The following is an 18796-nucleotide window of genomic DNA, read 5'->3' as shown; positions in this document are numbered from 1 at the left end:
GCAACTTAGTGAGAATTTATAACCTAACAAATTAGTAGCTGTTGCAATAAATGATCCACATAAATTAGAAGAAAATTAATATTTTAATTTCATTCTTACATAACCACAATTAGGTAGTAATGGGATGTGTGTGCTCATTGGCACCTCACTGCTCCTCAGACCTTGGACTCAGCTTGAACGCCGCAACCCTTGCTGCTTGTTCTCCATTAATTTTCTCAAGATACTTTCTTCTTATCACAGCAACAGCCAAACCCCCGCTGTGCAGGCATGCCATCATCGAAGGGAAGATAGCGCAATCTAATGTCGATACTCTGAACTACCTGGAGCTAGTAGTTTACCTGGTATCCGAACCTGCCAGTTTCATCAAGAATTTAAAATACTTATCATGCCCCTGTGAATTTACTGCAGTGCCCTGAGGTGCCTTGGCACACAGTTTGGGAACCATAGGCCTAAAAAAAAGTGGTGGGCATGGCCTTGGAGTTTCACTTCATTAGAATGTCTTCAATGGCTGTCCTTCCATCCCTTCTTCCCATTGCTGTGTCTAAATTTGAAGTGTGATGCAGATCTTTCTGGAACCTTGGGGCCAGCCCTAAAGCCCTGACTCAAATCTTCTTTATGCCATCACAGCAAGAGACTTAATTACCTTATCATAAGCCTCCCACTCTCATCTTCTGAAGTTTTATTTTGAAGTTACTCTTTTAACTGAAAAATACTTGAAAAGATTCTGCTTGGTTTGCCTCCCTCAGGAGACAGTGAGTTCCTAGAGAAGGCAGACCACACCTCCTCTTTCTTTCCCAGATTCCCCACACAATGCTGGCCCTATAGGGTAGACTCCATAAATATTATCCTCAGGCACGATGGTGAGAAGCACTCTCTTGGGTCTTTTTGTCTCTTCCAGTATGGACGAACACCTCTGCACCTTGCAGCCAACAACGGGATTCTTGACGTGGTCCGCTACCTCTGCCTGACAGGCGCCAACGTGGAGGCGCTGACCTCGGTGAGTAGCCTCCTCGCAGGAGAGAGCGATTGAAAACGTCATAGGCCTACGGGGAAAGGTATTGTTGGCAGCTGCGTTCCAAAGCCCCTCCGCTGCACTGCCACGAACATTTGCCCACACAAACCCAGGGCGCTATCTAATTACTGCTTCATCCTCCTCCTCTCCAGACCCGCGCTGCCGGGGAATGCCTGCTGTTCCCACTGGCCTTTTGTTCCCCATGTTACACAACTGTGCCTTTGCCTGTTTTATTAGATGTGTGTGTTCTCCTTTCCTAAATGCTCCCTGTTGGTGCAGGGTGCTGGAGGCGCCATGGGCTTCAGGGGAGGAGGAGGAGGAGGAGGAGGAGGAGGAGCAAGTTGGGGGGGCCTGAGTGTGTGGGGAACAGTTCATAAGAGCTTCTGTCTCTTGTTTGAAAGTCTGGCTTTGCTGTTAGGCCTGTAGGTTATTTTTAAGTGAGATTTCTTCAGTTGCCTTTACTCCCTACTCCTCATTCTGGGCCTGGTACCTCCCTGCAGTAGAAGCCCTTTGATTCACATTTCATGAAATACCAAAGCAGAAAACAGGGCAGTTAATGAGATAGGGTTACCGTCGTCCACTGCAGTGTATTATCATTTGAGTTGCTTCTGGCCCGACAGTGGGTTGATCCTGTACCCGCCCCTCCTTCTCTCATGTGGGAGATTCCTGAAACTCACTAGTGCTTTGCTGACATAAAGTGTTTTTCTAAGGAGATCCATTGGAGTTTTAAAATACGGTGACTAACCTGGAGGGAATCAGGGTGCTGAGGCTGGAAGCAGTTTCTTGGAATCATAAAGAGGCTGACAAACTTGGGTTCACGGGCCAAATCCAGCTGCTGCCCGGTTTTGTAAATGAGGTTTTACTGGGACACAGCCATGCTTGCTGTTTTTGTACTGCCTGTGGCTGCTTTCACACTACAAGGGCAGGGGTGAGAGGTTGTGACAGAGACCCTATGACCCACAGAGTCCAAAATATCTACTCCCTGGTCCTTTACATAAAGTGTTCGCTGACCCCTGGTCTAGGTTACAGGCATGCCTTGGAGATGTTGCAGGTTCAGTTCCAGACCACGGCAATAAAGCAAATACTAAAGCAAGTCCCACAAATTTTTTGGCTTCCCAGCACATATAAAAATTGTTTGTACTACACTGTAGTCTATTAAGAGTGCAATGGAATTATGTCTACAAAAAACACTGTATGTACCTTAATTAAAAATTATTTATTGCTAAAACGTGCTCACCATTACCTGAGCTTTCAGAGTGTTGGTAAACTTTTTGCTGGTGGAGGGTCTTGCCTCGAGGTTGACAGCTGCTGACCCCTCAGGGAGGTGGCTGCTAAAGGTTGGGGTGGCTGTGGCAATTTCTTAAAATGAGACAACCTTGAGGTTTGCTGCATGGATTGGCTCTTCCTTTCACTATTTCTGTGTAGCATGTGATACCGTCTGATAGCATTTTACCCACAATAGAACTTCTTTCAAAATGGGAGTCAATCCTCCTAAACCCTGCCACTGTTTTATCACCTAAGTTTATGCAATATTCTAAATCCTTTGTTGTCATTTCAACAATCTTCACAGCATCTTCAGGAGTAGATTTCCCTCTCAAGGAACCAGTTTCTTTGACCATCCATAAGAAGCAACTCCTCATCCATTCATTGTGTCATGAGATGGCAGCAATTCAGTCACATCTTCAGGCTCCACTTCTAATTCTGGTTCTCTTGCTTACTTACTCCACTGAAGTCTTGAACCCCTCAAATCATCCATGAGGGTTGAGTTGAAATCGGCTTCCAAACTCCTGTTGATGCTGATATTTTGACCTCTTCCCATGAATTACAACTATACTTAGTGGCATCTTGCATGGTGAATCCTTTCCAGAAGGTTTTCAACTTACCTTGCCCAGATCCATCAGAAGAATCACTATCTATGGCAGCCATATACCCTTTTAAAATGTGTTTCTTAAATAATAAGACTTAAGTATTAAAATTACTCCTGGATCCATGGGCTGCAGAATGAATGCTGTGTTAGCAAGCATGAAAACGTGAGTCTTGTACATCTCCATCAGAACTCTTGGGACACCAACCAGGTGCATCATTAATGAGCAGTAATATTTTGAAAGGAATCTTTTTTTCTCAGCAAAAGGTCTCAACGGTGGGCTTAAAACTGTGTTGTAAAGAGATGTGCTGTCACCCGGGCTCTGTTGTTCTGTTTATAGAGGACAAGCAGAGTAGATTTACCATATTTCTTAAGAGCCCTAGGGTTTTTGAAATGTATGAGCACTGGCCTCCACTTAAAGTCACCAGCTGCATTAACCCCCAACAAAGGAATCAGCCTGTTCTGTGAAGCTTTGAAGCCAGGCATTGACTTCTCTCTGGCTAGGAAAGCTCTAGGTGACATCTTCTTCCAATAGAAGCTTGTTTCATCTGCATTGAAAATCTATTGTTTAGCGTAGCCACCTTCACTCATTATCCTAGCTAGATCTTCTGGAGAACTTGCTACAGCTTTTCTTTTTTTTTAATCCTCCTTCAAGGATATGTTTTTATTGCTTAGAGAGAGAGAGGGAGGGAGAAACATTGATATAAGAGAGGAACATCAATCTTTGCCTCCCCTCCAACCAAGGAGGGAACCCACAACCTCAGTATGTGCCCTAACTGGGAATCGAACCCTCAACTTTTTGGTGTACGGAACAACACTCCAAGCAACTGAACCACCCAGTCAGGGCACTTGCAACAGCATCTAACACTTGCTGCTTCACCAGGGTTTCGAGTAGGGGGGCAGTGTGATCCTTGAGACTCCATGCTCCCTGCTGAAGACATCTCCAGTGGAACAGTAATACATACCACATATGTCATTCTCGCTAGTCTAGTAGCCACATCTAAAAAGGAAAAGAAATTAATTTTAGTAATATATTTTATTTAGCACAAGATATGCAAAATATTATCATTTAAACCTGTAATTAGTATTTTCAAATTACTGAGATATTTCTCATTCTTTGGTTTATACAGTCTTCAAAATCCAGCATGTGCCCTGGCTGGGTAGCTCAGTTGGTGAGAGTATCAACCCGATAAGCCAGAGTTGGGGGTTTGATCCCCAGTCAGGGCACATACAAGAATCAACCAATGAATGCATAGATAAGTAGGACAACAAATCAGTGTTTCTCTCTCTCACTCTCTCCCCCCTCTTCCTCTCTCTCTAAAATCAGTTTTTTTAAAAAAAATTAAGATAAAAAGATAAAATTCTGTGTGTGTTTTACACCCAGAGCACATCTTACATCAGCCACAAGTCCGGCACTGAGTAGCCTCGTGTGGGGACAGCACAGAGCAAACTGTTTCCTCTGCAGGCTCCTCTCCTAGATGCCTGAGCAGGAGCCATTCTTCCCAGCCTTCCCCAGAGCCCTTGACCTTGCAGCGCCCTCTAGTGTTATCTTTTGCCTCCCATTCTGTTCCCAGCCAGGATAACTTGAAAAAGTCCTCTGAAGGTCCTGTCCTCTCCTTGTTCTTGTCTTCTGCCCCTCGTCCACCATCCAGTCTCTCAACTTCTTGTGGCTCTCAGCAGGGTCCCCAGTCACCTCCTGGTAGCTCTCTTCTTTAAAACGTCTTCCGTAAAACATAAGTTTTAAGAAAGCATATGAACAAAAAAAAAAGTGAAGCTTGATGATTAAGACAAACACCTTTGTAACACCGCTCAATCAAAAAATAGAACTTCTGAGGCCTTTCGCTACGGACCCCTCTCCCGGCCCCCAGAGTAGCCCCCACCCTGCCTTTTGTAGTAATCACCTCCTTGCCTTCCGTTATTGTCTTTCTCACCCAAGTGCCAACAGCTCCTGTAAATCTTCTTTCACTAGTTACCTCCCCAGGACTTCACACTTTCTTGAGACTCCCCTGCCTTGGATGAGAAAACCCTACCTGCTCAGCTTCTCCTGCCTCCCTTCGCCCCCTCCAGCTCCACGCCCTCTTGCAGCTGTCCCATCCTGGCTGGCCAGCTGCCTCCCGTTCTCTGTCCCTTGAGCCTCTCACCAGCCCCAGGGCTGCACCTGAACTAGCCTCACCTGCCCCCCAAGTGCCACACTCCGACACAGCCTCCGTGTACTGTCCTCTCCCTCCGGGTTGCTCTCTTCTCCCCCAGTGTCGGACCTTTGCCACGGGCTTCAGCGTGCGTCCAGGTGCCTGTCCAGAAGCGTGGAAGCCCCTTTCCCGGCATTGTACCAGTGACCATGACCCGGAATCTTCTGGAACTCCCAGCTCTCCATCCCTTGCCTCCACCTGGTTAAGGACCTCGTTGTGTGTTCCCCCGAGGACCAACTCACCCTCAGAACTGGTCCTCTGACTGTAGCCTCGTGGCTACAATGACAGTTACATTCTGCCACCATATATATTGTTCTGAGAAAGATAATCTGCAATGTGCTCTGATTTTATGTCATTCTGGGGATGGTCTTCAGAATGTGACCCCCAAGGCCAGCCCCCTGCCCGCTGCCCAGCTTCACCCTTCACCCCTGTACCTCCTCAAGAATGGAGCTATTTGCAGGCCCTTGGTCCTGGGAAGCCCCTCGCTTGCTCCCAGCTTATCAAATTGTCACATGCTGTTCATTCCCTCTGAACGGCCTATTTCCACCCCCTCCATCCCCGGCAAATAAGGCCCTCCCGTGCGCATGCACACAGACCGTGAGGCAGCATGATGTGCCGCAGCCTTTAAAGTGGGAGACTTTTAATGCTGAACAACAGGTGCCTAAGCACACAGTAGTGGATGATACTAGTGGCCGGAAGATTTCAGGACACAAATGCCTCTCGTCTTCCTGTATTCCACCGGAGCCCAGGAAGCCGCCTCTTTTTTCAGCCCCTGTCAGTGGGTGTGATTTGCCCATGTTTCTTGCTCTGATGGAATTGACTGTTGAGTCTCCCTCAAGACTGTGAGCCCTTGGCCGTGATCACTGTACTTTGTCCTGGTCTCCCTCCTTCCACCCTCACCTATCCGTGGTCTGTCCCTCACACAGCAGGCTGTGTGACCTTATTCAAACCTAAGTCAGACCGTGTCCTGCCTCTCTGACCCTCCCTCAGGGCACAACACCTGACGACTGCCGGGGGTCCTCCCTGATCCCGTTTCTTGCTCCTCCTCCCCTTGTTCCTTCTGCACCAGCCACAACTTCAAACATGCCAGTTATTCACACAGCAAGTGCAGGGCGTCCTCCAGGCTTGCAAATGGCTTGGTCTCTCACCTCCTTGTTCAGATTTTGACTCAAATATCACCTTCCCAGGGACTCTTCCCGGACCACTGTGTGTAACAGCGAGGGCAGTGAGGGTTGGGATCGCTCAAGGGCCAGGCGGCCCCGGGAGTTAGCACCTTGCTCAGGGGGACATGACAGAGATCCATTTCCTGCCTCTTTCCCTCTTGGGCAGAAACCAGGGAATTTAGAAGAATTCCCAACTCTTTTATTAATAATCACCACGGCTTGCTTTGCCTCTGCCTGGTACTTTGTTGGCTCTTCCCATTTGGTTTTCTCTGATCTGCTCCAAACCCTGTGCAGTGTGGGCATCTGTCCCCATCTTGCCGATAAAGAAACCCAGACTCCGGGGACCCGAGTGACTGACCACATAGCTGGTGAGGTGCAGTCAGGACTTAAACCCGGGTCCTCCTAACTCCAAGGATTATACTTATCATGTGGCTTTGGCAGTCATTTCTCTTGGAAGCCTGAAGAATGTCCTTTAGAGTAGTGTGTTTTGCAAAGCGTAAAGCTCAGTGCAAATGTAAGGACTGTTGTTGGTGATTGTTTTTCTGTCAGTTGAGAGGCTTAATGGTGGAGAGTAAGGTTTGTCACTGAACATCCTCAGCCTGTTTTGCTGGTAGATCCAGGAAGATGCACATTCATGATTTAGAAACAGAAATGAATTTGTTTAGTATGAAACTGCAACCCTATGAAGATTTTATCTTTTTATTTAGAGAGAGAGGAAGGGAGGGAGAAAGAAAGAAAGAGAAACACCGATGTGTGAGAGCTACATTGATAGGATGCTTCTTGCACGCCCCCAACTGGGCATGTGCCCCAACTGGGAATTGAACCAGCGACCTTTTGGTTTGCAGGCCAGCACTAAATCCACTGAGCCACACCAGCCAGGCCTGAAATTTTCTAACTAAAAAGAAACAACAAAGTGCCATGGACCCTGTTTCCTTGTTGACATAAGAAACCTCCAAACCCTTAAGAATTTTAATGAGTTTGTTTGAGCCAAACTTGATGATAGTTGCCAGGAAGCAAAATCTCAACCGACTGAGAAAAACGCTCTGGAGAATGGCAGTTTTGCACCTTATTGTATACATTAGAATCAAAAGGGAAATATAAGAGGGTTACGTGAAATCCGCTGGTGATAGATTAAGGAGGCAGGGGAAAGCAAAGTGGGGAAACCTCTGAGATTGGATAAAAAGTAAAATGGATAGACACGGACTTCTCATACATTGGCAGGTATAGGATAGTTAACAGTTAACAATTAACATGATAACAGTAACAATAATGAGTTCTAGGGTCTGTGCTCTGGGGCCTGGAAAAAGGGAATTACTCTGACATTCAGAAGGTACGTTATCACAGAGGAAGACAATAGACAGGCTCAGTTAAGAGAAAGTTGACCTTTGTCATAATGCTGGCCTAGGCCATGACTACCCACCATGACTCACCTTTAGTTAGGAGGCTTTAATTTCAGACCATTCTATGTGGTTACTTTAGGTCTCTGAGTTTGTAAGGCCTCCCCTGAGCTTGTCAGGTTTAGTATGTGGCCCTTTTTTTATCCACATCCTCCGTTTATGTTCACTGAAATTCTTTAGATCAAATTGTCTGCTAAACTAAGCCTTTCTTTCCTTTGAATGCACAGTAATTGCTAGTATCTAGCATGGTATCATTGCTGAGGTTTGTCTCTGGAAGTATTTTAAGATATTAGCTGGCACTAACTAGAATTTGGCATCTAATGACAGTCTTTATTGTCTGCTTAATTGGAGAACGGTTCAGTTCACTGAGTAATCTGACCACTAATGAAGCGCTGTGTTTGATTAAAGCCTGGGGGCCTGAGACATTGGACCCCAAAACACCAAAACAAGGCCCTGGCCAGGTAGCTCAGTTGGTTAGAACATCGTCCGGATACACCAAGGTTGCAGGTTTAGTCCCTAGTCAGGGAACATACAAGAATCAACCAATGAGTGCATTAATAAGTGGAACAACAAATTGATGTTCCTCTCTCTCCCTGCCACCACCTCTAAAATCAATCAATAAATTAAAATGTTTTAAAACACCAATGCACAATTTTTTCCTGCTTCTTGTCCTCCTTTCCTGGATAATCAAATGATATAAGGATTCCACAGAAAGGGAAATAAGCCAGGATATGCTCTTTCTTGTCCTCCTTCTCTGCTTCTGACTCCTGTTCTTGTTTCTGCCTCCCACGACTGAACTGGTATATGAAACACATAGCTCTCTGTTGCAAAGGAAAGAAACTAATCTTTTTTCTCCAACAGGATGGAAAGACAGCGGAAGATCTTGCTAGATCGGAACAGCATGAACATGTAGCAGGTCTCCTTGCAAGACTTCGAAAGGTGAGAAATTCAGTTTATCGGTCTGAAATTCTGTTTTCACATGAAAATGTGTCTTTTCCCCTGTATACTCTGAGAATGAGGCTTTGGACTCACAGGCAGTATGGAAAGGCAGCTGTCCCTCCCCTGTGGTTTGCGTATCAATGTGCATAAATGTATCAGCTACCTGTCCTGTTTCTTTTGTATTTGGACTTGGAGACCATTTGGCCTCTTTGCAGTTACTGTGCCTGGTTTCCCTCCTCCCACCCTCTCTGTAACAGCTACTCCCTATAAAGTGGAGGGAAACTAAGAGAGCTGACTCTGCTCCTTTCCTTCTTAATGCCTTGAGCTTCAAGATGCCATGTGTTCTCTGGTTTATTTAACATCGTTGCTCTGAGGTTTCAGGAAACATGACAAAAATAAGTACAGGCAGGTGGGACTTTCTAGCACACATAGCAATGTGTGTTAAGAGACTTAAAAACAGTCAGACCCTTTAAGCTGGGAACTCTATGTCTGGGACTCTATCCTAAAGAAATGAAAGAAGCACAGGGAAAAAAAAAAAATAACAAAGAACAACCTTCTGCACCAAGATGTCAATTGTGTTGTAGGTGGAAATCAAGCTCTTCCGCAGGATCTCGAGGAAAGCAATCCAAGGACCCACGCACGGGAGATTGTGATGTGGCAATATGGTTTATTTGTGTGGAAATAGAAGCTGCCCCCTGGTTTCCAGTGTCCCATCTCCCTCTGTCCCGCCATGGAAAAAGTCTAACCTTGTCCTCAGCAAGGCCAAGACAACAGCCAGTGGCCAGAAGCTTTGTTTCACATTAAAGCTTAGTCCTTTGGAGCCCGCAGGAGCAGCCAAGCATTCTCAGTCCCTGCCCCACTAGTTTAGCGTGTGTTTCCAGCTGTAGCTCCCTGCTGTGCTGCGCCCGCTGTGTGCTGCAGCGTTCAGCCTCCCTCCCGGAGCCTGCGTGTGGAGTCCGCGCAGCCACGGGCCGCGTGGCGGCTAGGGCTACGTGGCGATGGAGAGGATGTGAGTGTGGGGCGCAAGGGCTGCAGGCCTTGAGCAAGAGAGAGAGAGAGAGTTTCTTTGTTCCCCTGAGATTATGTCTCTCAGGCTTTGAAAAGACCAGAACCTTTTCCAAAAGGACCAATGAATTTCCCAGTCTTTCATGGGCTTTGGATAGGTTTACACCCCCCAGCTAGACTGACAGGCCTCTAGGGTCAAGCACCTCCCCCTGTGCCCCCTAAGAATTTGGTACCAGAGTGAGGAAGGGCGGGGAGGAGTGTTAATCCCCTTGGCGGAGCAATGGTGAAAAGCTGTCTCTCCCTGGCTAAGCAAGCAGGCTCATGCTCCCCATTTTGTTAAGCTCAATGTCTCATTCCCTTTGCTCCCCTTTTATAGCTAAATATTGACAGTAACAATTGCAGTGTCGTTTATTATAGAGTAGTGAAAACTAGAAACATCAGGTGACCAACAATAACGGATAGCAAATTGTCATACAGCTATAGGATAGAATGGTTTTCAGCCATTAAAATATTTTGAAAGAAGTTTTTAGTAACAGGAGTTTAATGCTTAGGATGTTCCTGGGCTTCAAATCAAAGGATGAATTACATGCACATTATAATCCCACCGATGTTTTTCTAAAATGCCTGGAAAGAAAATGATAACAGTGGTGTTTCTGGATTTTGCTAGTGTAATTAACATTTTCTTCTTTAAACATTATTTTGTATTTCCAAATCTCCTGTGATAATTTTTCAAAAAACAAACTTTGTAGAAAGGAAATAATAATTTATTCAATTTAAGCACTCATTGAAAAGGCATTGCCCACAAGCTTGGGTATCCCACAGCGCTCCTGCCATATACACTGAAAAGTGTCTGCGGGAGGAGTGAAAATGTCTTAACTCTCTCGGCAACCAAAAGTTGCATTTTCATAGTGGTCCCCGGTAAGGGGCCGGGGAGGCAAGGGGACACACAGATGAGAATATTTTTTTCCCCAGTGCTTGGAGCTGGCCTTAGGGTGTGGGGGAGAGAATAATAATCTATTTTCATACCTTTGTGCTTCGGAGTCTGAACTGTTCACAAAGGCCTTGGGCAGGCAACCAGTGAACACTGAGCTTTCCCAGGCGGCTGCTGCAGGAAGTCTATCTGTCCGTTGTCCTGGAAATTCCAGAAAGAGATCAGCCTATACAAACTTTCCTCACCTTACTCACTTGTTCTCACAGGAAACCAGACTCAAGTTGGTGAAGCAACATGCTACCAAGTGCAGAGCGCAGACTCAGACCTGACATAGAAATGTCTGCAGTCGGTGTCCCACGGTGGGCCCCTCCCCCCGGGGTGGTCCTACTCTGCACTGGGCCCACCCGCTGTGGGGCAGCAAGGATCACCTTCCTCGGGATAACCCTGGGCCCATTCCCCGCAGACTGTTCCAGACTCCATGCCCTAGGAGGCCTACATGCTTGTTTACCATAGCCATTCCCTCAAAGGGCTCTGGACCTCAGCTTCCTGAGGAGCCAGAAAGGGAGGCATTGGCTGCCAAGCATTTCTGACCACACTCTAGTGTGGGCTTCCTGTCCTTGCAGTATTTGAAGATCCAGATTCTCCTGTGACAACTTCCCTCCTCCAGTCGTTGTAGAAATAAAAATAATAAATGCCTCCACACATTCTCTGACACCCCCTGGGTGGTGCCACCCTCTGAAGACTTACCCCTTGAAGCTAAACACATTCCCAGGGAGAAATCTGAATCTGGGACACCAGGGGCGTGGCCTTAAGAGGCTCTGTCATTCTATTTGGTTTGCAAATGAGCCAAATTAGTGAAAGAGAAGCTCCCTGTGTTCTCACCTCCAATCAGTTGACAGGCCTAGAAATGTATTCTTAAACAGCGCTGGCTGGGGAAGCCGTGGAGCTTTCTGTTCCTGAAGTAGAACCAAAGTCCTCTGGTTGACCTGCCTGGCGCAGCAGAGAACAGGCAGAGGAGAGGGAGGATGTTTCCATGCTTAACAGCGCAGGGGGCCGATCCCCCGGGAGAGGGAAGCTTTCAGCCTGTGCATCTGAGTGGGGCAGGCGAGGCTGAGGCTGGGTGGGGAGGGGGAAGGAGGAACACAGCTCAGACCTGAGCTGGATGGGCTCCGCCCTGACCTAGTCCAACATGAAGCGATTTGTGGGCGGTGGGCTGCCAGAGCCTCTCGAAGGCCCACCATCCGCTTCTCCTCCCAATTCACATGTTCGGTGCCGCTACACTGGAGGCTTGACCTTAGCCCCAGGGGCAGCGTTTACACCAGGGGAGTAGAAACACTACAGATCAAGTCCCATTCTTACCTGATTTTAAAATACTAGTTTCAGGAGGTTTGGGAAGTTGGATGATTTTTTATTTGTTTGTCCTTCTAATCAGATTTCCACAAACTGAGGTTAAAAGTAGTTGTTTTTCCTAAGCCCAAAGACTAGACCATGAGAAAGGTGCCCGGGAATATTTTGGAAAAGAGGACCAAGTTGGGAACTTGCCCAGAATTTAGAACTCACAAGGAAGCTGCATTTGCATAATTAAGAGTTGCTGCTCCATCAGTGCTGGGTTTAATTGCATCCTGCCACTTGCGGAAAGCCGGGGCACAGGCTCTTATCTGGCTTTCCCAGATTGCAGGAGGCCCTTCCCTGTCAATCAGAGGACGTGTAGTCATCTTTTCTGAGGAGAAGGAGAGAGCTACATTCCCAGGGGGAAAGTTGCTCAAAGAAAAGACACTGGAAACCAAGATTCACCAGGGCTTCAAAGAGCAAAGCGGTTACCAAATAATGTGCATTTAAAAGATATTCAGTGTCTACTATATACCAAAAGTTGTTCAAGGCACCAGAGGGATCACAGTGAACAAAAGAGGCAAGACGCAGCCAATAAACAAATAAGAAAAATGCAAAGTAGGATGAATTAGGGGTTGGCAAGCAATGGCCTATGAGCCAAAGCTGGCCCACCACCTGTTTTTGTAAATAAAGTTTTATTGAAACACAGCCATACCCCTTCACTGATGACTGTTTACGACTGGTATCTGCATACATGGGAGTCCCAGCAGAGACCACCAGGCCCTTTACAGAAGGGTGTGCTGTCCCCTGGTATAAGTGCAGGGGATTCAAATAGGGAGAAAGGAAAGAAAGTAGGGGGTGGGGGTGGTGGCTGCTTTCCGCTGCCTGGTCAGGGAATGCCTTTCTGATGGTGACATTTAAGCCAATACCCGAAGGACAAGAAAGTGGAGGCAGCCCAAAAGGGGTGGTGAAAGACAGAGGGAATATCAACTGCAAAAGGCCTCAGGCAGGAAAGAGTTGGGTGTGTCCCAGGAACCGGACCCAAGAGGAGGGTTGAGGGGGCAGGCTAGAGAGCTTGACCCCAGAGGTCTGGGCGGAGGATGATGCCCGAGACTTTCTGATCAGAGAGAGGTAGGTCAGGCTTTACAGAGGTAGGTCAGGCTTTAAGACTTGGATAAAGAGATTGGGGCTTGGTTCGGGTGTAGTCAGTCAGTGGGGGCAAGTTCTGACTTAGGTTTTAGGAATTTACCTCCCACTGCTCCCACAGAGGGACCAGGCAGAAGGTGCTCCAGGTGGCTGTCACATGTTCCAGCCTCCGCCTTTTACAGCACACCTTAAAGACCACCGGGAGGGCCGTTCTGGTTCCGAATTCTGATTCCTCGGCGGCCCTGCGCGCAAAAGGCCCACAGCCACAGACCCTCCACGCCTCATGCCTGCCTGCCAGCCACTCCCACCAGCCCAAGTGACGCAGCTGGGGACGCAAACAGAAAACATTTCAAGTCATGAGCCAGAATTGAGCGAGTAGGACAGTCCCAACTCTCCACTCCTCTGAGGGTGTCACAGCAGTGAGGGCCTCACCAGGCCGGGCTTCCTGGCCAGCCCGGGCACAGGGAAGTTTTCCAGCTCCTGTTAAATATAGACCATGGATGGAATTCCCAAAGAAATCAACATTCCTTCATTTCAGAGCCTCTCTGCATCGAAACCTTAGCCCGCACTGGAGAGAGCACATGCTCCCGGTTGACAGCAGCTGCCTTGCTGGGGAGACTGGGCAGGACTGGTCCCTGCTGTACCATCTAGTGGTGAAAAGTGGCAATGCAGCGCCCACCACGTTGGGAGAGATTTCAGAAACTTCTGTCCGTCTTGCACACCTTTACCAAATTCGGTTGTGTTCAGCTTTCCCAAGACTTTAGTGAGCAGGAGGAGGGGTCATCCTGCAGGATGAGGTTTGATTTCATTAGAAAGGACAACACTCGAGTCTTGTTTTCCCTGGCCTTTCAAGATTACGACCGATTCTGTCAGTCCTGATAGAGAGCAGTTTCCTGACTTATCTCGCCAAAGACATGGTGGAGTGTGGGTCAGTCCCAGCCAAGGCCATCGCTCTTGGTGGGAGGGAAAGGGCGGGGCCCGGGAGATGTGCCAAGGTCCCGGGCAGAGGACGGGAGATTGGGTCAGAGCCTGTGGGCCTTTTACCCCTTTTGGCTGCAAAATCCTTTTCTCACTGCCATTCTCGCCCGCACTCAAATGGAGAGAATGTGTGTGGGTTGGTGTGATCATCTAGAATCAAGAACATCATAAATGCTGAGCTGGAAGTCCAGCCAAGCAGTCTTTTCTTGGGAAAAAGATTTCTTGAGGACAGTTATTAATTGGGAAACAGCATGTAAGCTTTTAAACTGAGCCTGAGATGAGCGCAGCCCCTCTAGACAGAGACTCACAGTTTCGGATCATTACAGCCTCCCTTACCCCATCCCCATCCCCACAGCTCCCCAGGACCCTGGAGATGCTAACCTGGGCCAGGAGCCCAAGTCATCTGCTTAGGAAAAGAGGAGCTAAAATGAGATGTGCCCTTTGTGAAAATCCACAGCAGGATCTCGTTCTCTTTGCCTTTTGTAGCAATGACTCATAAATCCTACTTTACAAGGAAATGCCCCCCAGGTAACAGTGCACTAACCCGGAAGTGTCTTCCAAGTGTAACAAACTAGAAATGGCCCTCCTCAAATAGTTGTCAGTGCGTACAACTCAGTCCAGCACACCCTGCTTTGAGATTCTGTGCTCAACTTGAAAATCTTTGTTTATCCCTTTGTTCCCCTGCCTCTGAGAACCCCTCCCCCATCCCTGAGCAGCAGCAGGGGTAGAAAGAAGACCGGGTGGTGAGTTCTGTCTTTGCCTTGGGGAAGTGCCCTGGCCTCTCTGAGCCTCAGTTTTCTTATCTGAAAGGGAGTGACACATTAACCACAAAGGTGTCATTGAGATGTAAATAAGGCGTGCAAGTGACTGCACAAGTAAGCTGGAAGATGTCCTACACATGGACGTTACTGCTGCAAACCGGAAATTCATTGGTCTCCGCTCCTCCAGGTTCTAAACGAAAAGTAATCTGTGGCCCTTATTAAGACAAAAAGGCAGATTGTATTCAGGGAGCACTGCAGTGGGAGTTTAATAGCAGAGGAAAGAGATCAGCTCAGCTGTGACTCCAACCAGGACGCATGGAGATTTATAGCCAAGGAGCAGGGTGGGGTCTGTGGACAGAAAATTGCTGAGAGGAAACAGACTAGGGGGCTTCTTGCTAGACTGACTGCTTTGGATTCTGCCCTTGAGATAGTCAGCCAGGTGCAGCTACAACAGGAGGCAGAGGAGAGACGCAGGGAAAAACAAAGTTTCTTATACTCATGAGTCCCAGACAGATGGGGCCAAGAGGAGAGACACAGGGCACAGGGTCCACCAAGTGGGAGACGCAGAGGAGACCTGTGGCAAGGACCTTTATTGGGGATCAGGAAAGGGTACACACAAGAGGCATGGGCGATGTCACCGGTGTGTTTGAATGTCACTGGGTCACAGTGGGGAGGTTGGAAGGGGAACTTGTGGTGTGAATCACCTTATAGGGATGTTAAGGCAGCAGGAAAATAGGAGGTTTTAAAGACTCAGCGGGGTTCTTGCTGAGGGCAGGCCAGGGTGATCAGGTAACAAAGCTGGGGTTTAATGGTAATGGAAAAAATATATAATAAAGGTTAAATTTTAAAAATAAAAAAAGGCAAGGGTGAGCATTTTGATCAGATATCAGCGGGGAAGGAGGGATTGTCACTAAACTAATCCAACAGGATTTTTGCTTAAATTGGACTGACCAGGCCAAGGACACATCCCAAGATCAAGACCTTGAGGACTCAGAGGGCCTCCTAGAATCAGGACAGATAGAGACCCTTGGTCACTGGCTGCCTCTTCTTTCTTGCCTCCAAGTCTACAGCTGGCCCAGAAAACAGGCAAACAGATGGCCAGCTGCTTCCGGCCACCACCGCCCCGGGTGCAATTAAAAAAAGTTGAGAGCTCCATCGCAGGCAGCGCTGAGCAAGGCACAGACAGGACTTCGCTCAGCTGCACAGGTGCAAGCCTGCCCTGGTTCCGAGAGGCTTCCGGAAGCGCGCCAGGGCAGCATTGTCCAATGGGTACCACGGTTCAGGTCTTGTCCGAGTGAAAGGGCCCGTAAAACTGATGCAGAGGAGAACAAGCCCTCCTCCCTTCCCGCAGGACAGACATGCCGGCCAAAGTGTCGGGATCGATGGGCAAGAAACAGACAAAAAAGAACCTCGGTGCACCCAGGACCCGGTGACTGGCTTGAGGCCTGAGCAGGTTTCCTGTCTTCGCCCTGTCTCAGGAGTAGCAGACACTGGCTTCACACAGAGGGCCTGTGTGCATTAGGAAGCTCTGTGTCATGACACAGGTGCAGAACTGTTTTTAGTCTACTCAGTGAGATACTCAAAATAGGAGGTGACGCTCCTGGTCACTGACTGCAGTTCAGGTTGCTCCCATAGGGGGAAGGTATGAGCAGGGCAGGCTGCTTTAAAGGGAAGATAAAGGACTGGTTTTGCAGGTTAAATTAGAATGAGGAAAGGTGGATTTGCTTCAGGGCCCCACGGGCTTATCTGCAACAGGAGACAGCATGGAGGAGATAGATATCCGGCACCCCATTTCTTCCAACCGGGTGGGCACCACCCCGATAAGTTACCATCAGAAAAGAACCGTTGCAGCTTATGTGCTGACTTGCATAAAAGTCAAGGAAATTGCTGCAGGCAAAATACCCCGGCTGCCCTCTGCGGCACTTTGCCTGTGAGGTTAGACGAAGAAATCAGCCAGAACAACCTCCTGTCCCACGATCACTGTCCAAGCCGTGGGTTCCAGCCCCAGCCAACCCGACACTGTATCGCGTGCATTTAGTGATGCTTCTTTACCCCCCTTTACACAGATAACAATGTACCTACTCAGGTAATTTTAAAAGATTAATAGAATGCCCTAACTATAATATAACAACGAGATTGAAGAAAAATCCTTACGGTAAAATATAGTGTGTCAGTATGTTAATGCTGGGCACAGGGCATGCGGGGGTGTAGTGAGATCGGCAGATACTCTGACCCACTCACAGAAGCCCTGAACACAATGCCCACAGACGCCCGTGGACATCAGAGGGCGGGGGTGGCACCTCACACACGCAGCGACTGCTGACATGATGTTCGTAAAGATCAAAATTTTACATATATACATACACACATATAACATTTCTACATATGTGTGTGTATATATATAAATTTTTTAAAATAGTTGCATTCTTGGAAAACTCAGTATGTATGAAACGATGCCCTCTCTCCCAACCCTGTAAAAAAGCCCTCTGGGTCATATGTAAAGTGACACAGTTAAGTCCTAAGCTCAGATATTACAAACAAGTGTATTTCCTATATCCATGCTCAGCACACACAAGTCAGCCCAGGAGAATTCTTACTGCTCAGGACATTGTGTGTACACGTCTGAGCATCTCAGACCCACCTCCAGTGGCATCCCTCAAGGGTGGGAACTAAAAATGTCCGAGCAGATGCCTTACACGTCCAGTAGGGGGGCAGTGTTGCCCTGTTGAGAAAGTGGAGTCACAATTTACCAACAGAAAATAGAGGTAGGAACTTTGGAGCCTTCAGGAGAGTTGTGAGTTTGTCACAGGAGCTGACTCGGTCACTAGGGGAGAGTAACAGTGGCTCAGCCGTCAATCGGCGCCTCTCAGGGTTTAGAACTGGATGCTGTGGTCTGGCCAGGTCTGAGATCACACCGGGACAGAGAGGAAGGTGCCTCCCTCTGAAACGCTCTTGCCTGGGCCACCCCTTAGTCAAGTCACTTATGCCGCACCTCTTTGTTGAACATCCTGCTTGAGCCAGGTGCTGGGGTTACCATCTTTCCTGTCAGGCTAGCTTCTAGTCTAGAGGGAGAGAGCTTAACGCAGTTACCCTGCGGTCTGGCGGGATCATGATGGAGAACCAGGCACATGTGGGCCTGAGCCTGCCAGGGAGGAAAAGTCCAGGAGAGAACACAGCAAGACAGGTCTCATGGGATGCATGGAAGTTGCCAAGCTAGAGCAGAGGGGACCATCCTGGGGGGAGAGGAGGAATCCACCTCAGGCTGATGTCACAGCTGCAACAGGTGCTTGTCACAGAGCCAGATGCCAGGCTGGGTGGTGGAAATGAGGACGGGAGGGAGCCAGGGTGGCATGATTGACGTGCCACTATGTAGACCTTGAGGTTTTTCCTCTGGGTGCACAGAACACCTTGCCCACACCTTCCCATCAGAAGCACTCATCTTATATTTGATGTCAGAGTGTTCGCAAGTCTGTGTCTCTCCAAGACCATAGATCTGGGACAGGTCTAGACCTTCGCATTCCCAGCACTGTGCTTAGCACACAGGAGGTCCTCCATAAATGTTTATGGATGGATGGACGGATGGATGGGTGAGTGAATTATCCAGTGTTTGGGAGACTCTTGCTTCTCCCTGTAGGATGGAGAAGGAAGAAAGTGGAAGGGTGCCCGGGTCTCTGGGCTGCTTCCCACGATTTAGCTTTCTGCCTCCTGAAGCCCTTCTTCTCTTCATCTTGTACCATCACAGTGTCAGAGCGGAACCAGACCCCTCCACACGGAGAGGAACAGAGGAGCAGGTGCCCCGACCCCTGTCACAGGGCTGACCCTGTTTCACCGGATGCGCCACCCATTCGTTATGCATCAAAATACAAATCAACAAATCCGTAGAGACAGAGAGCAGATTGGCGGTGGCTGGTGGCTGCCCGGAGAGGGGAGTGGGAAATGAGCGCTAATGGGCACTGGGTCTTTTTCTGGGCTGATGACAATGCTCTGGAACCAGATGGCAGTGGTGGTTGTACAACATTGTAAATGCACTAAAAGCCTCTGGATGGTACAGTTTAAAATGGTTAAAGTGGTGAATTATATGT

The 18796-nt window shown here is 48.2% G+C and overlaps 1 protein-coding gene across 2 annotated transcripts in view; it reads left to right on the top strand.

Moving 5' to 3' along the window:
* The window catches only part of DAPK1 (death associated protein kinase 1), a 178058-nt gene that overhangs the window by 140167 nt on the left and 19095 nt on the right, over positions 1-18796 (top strand). For both annotated transcript variants that reach the window (XM_054582936.1, XM_054582934.1), the window contains exons 18-19: positions 899-997; positions 8487-8564. In XM_054582936.1, the coding sequence (XP_054438911.1) occupies positions 899-997; positions 8487-8564 (177 nt within the window). The remainder of the gene's footprint in view (positions 1-898; positions 998-8486; positions 8565-18796) is intronic.

Source organism: Pteronotus mesoamericanus, unplaced genomic scaffold (assembly GCF_021234165.1).
Source record: "Pteronotus mesoamericanus isolate MK-2021 breed Mesoamerican mustached bat unplaced genomic scaffold, CSHL_Meso_final contig_73, whole genome shotgun sequence".
Taxonomy (NCBI): Eukaryota; Metazoa; Chordata; class Mammalia; order Chiroptera; family Mormoopidae; genus Pteronotus; species Pteronotus mesoamericanus.
The sequence above is the reverse complement of the archived record's forward strand: the minus strand, read 5'-3'. Positions and strand labels throughout refer to the sequence as shown.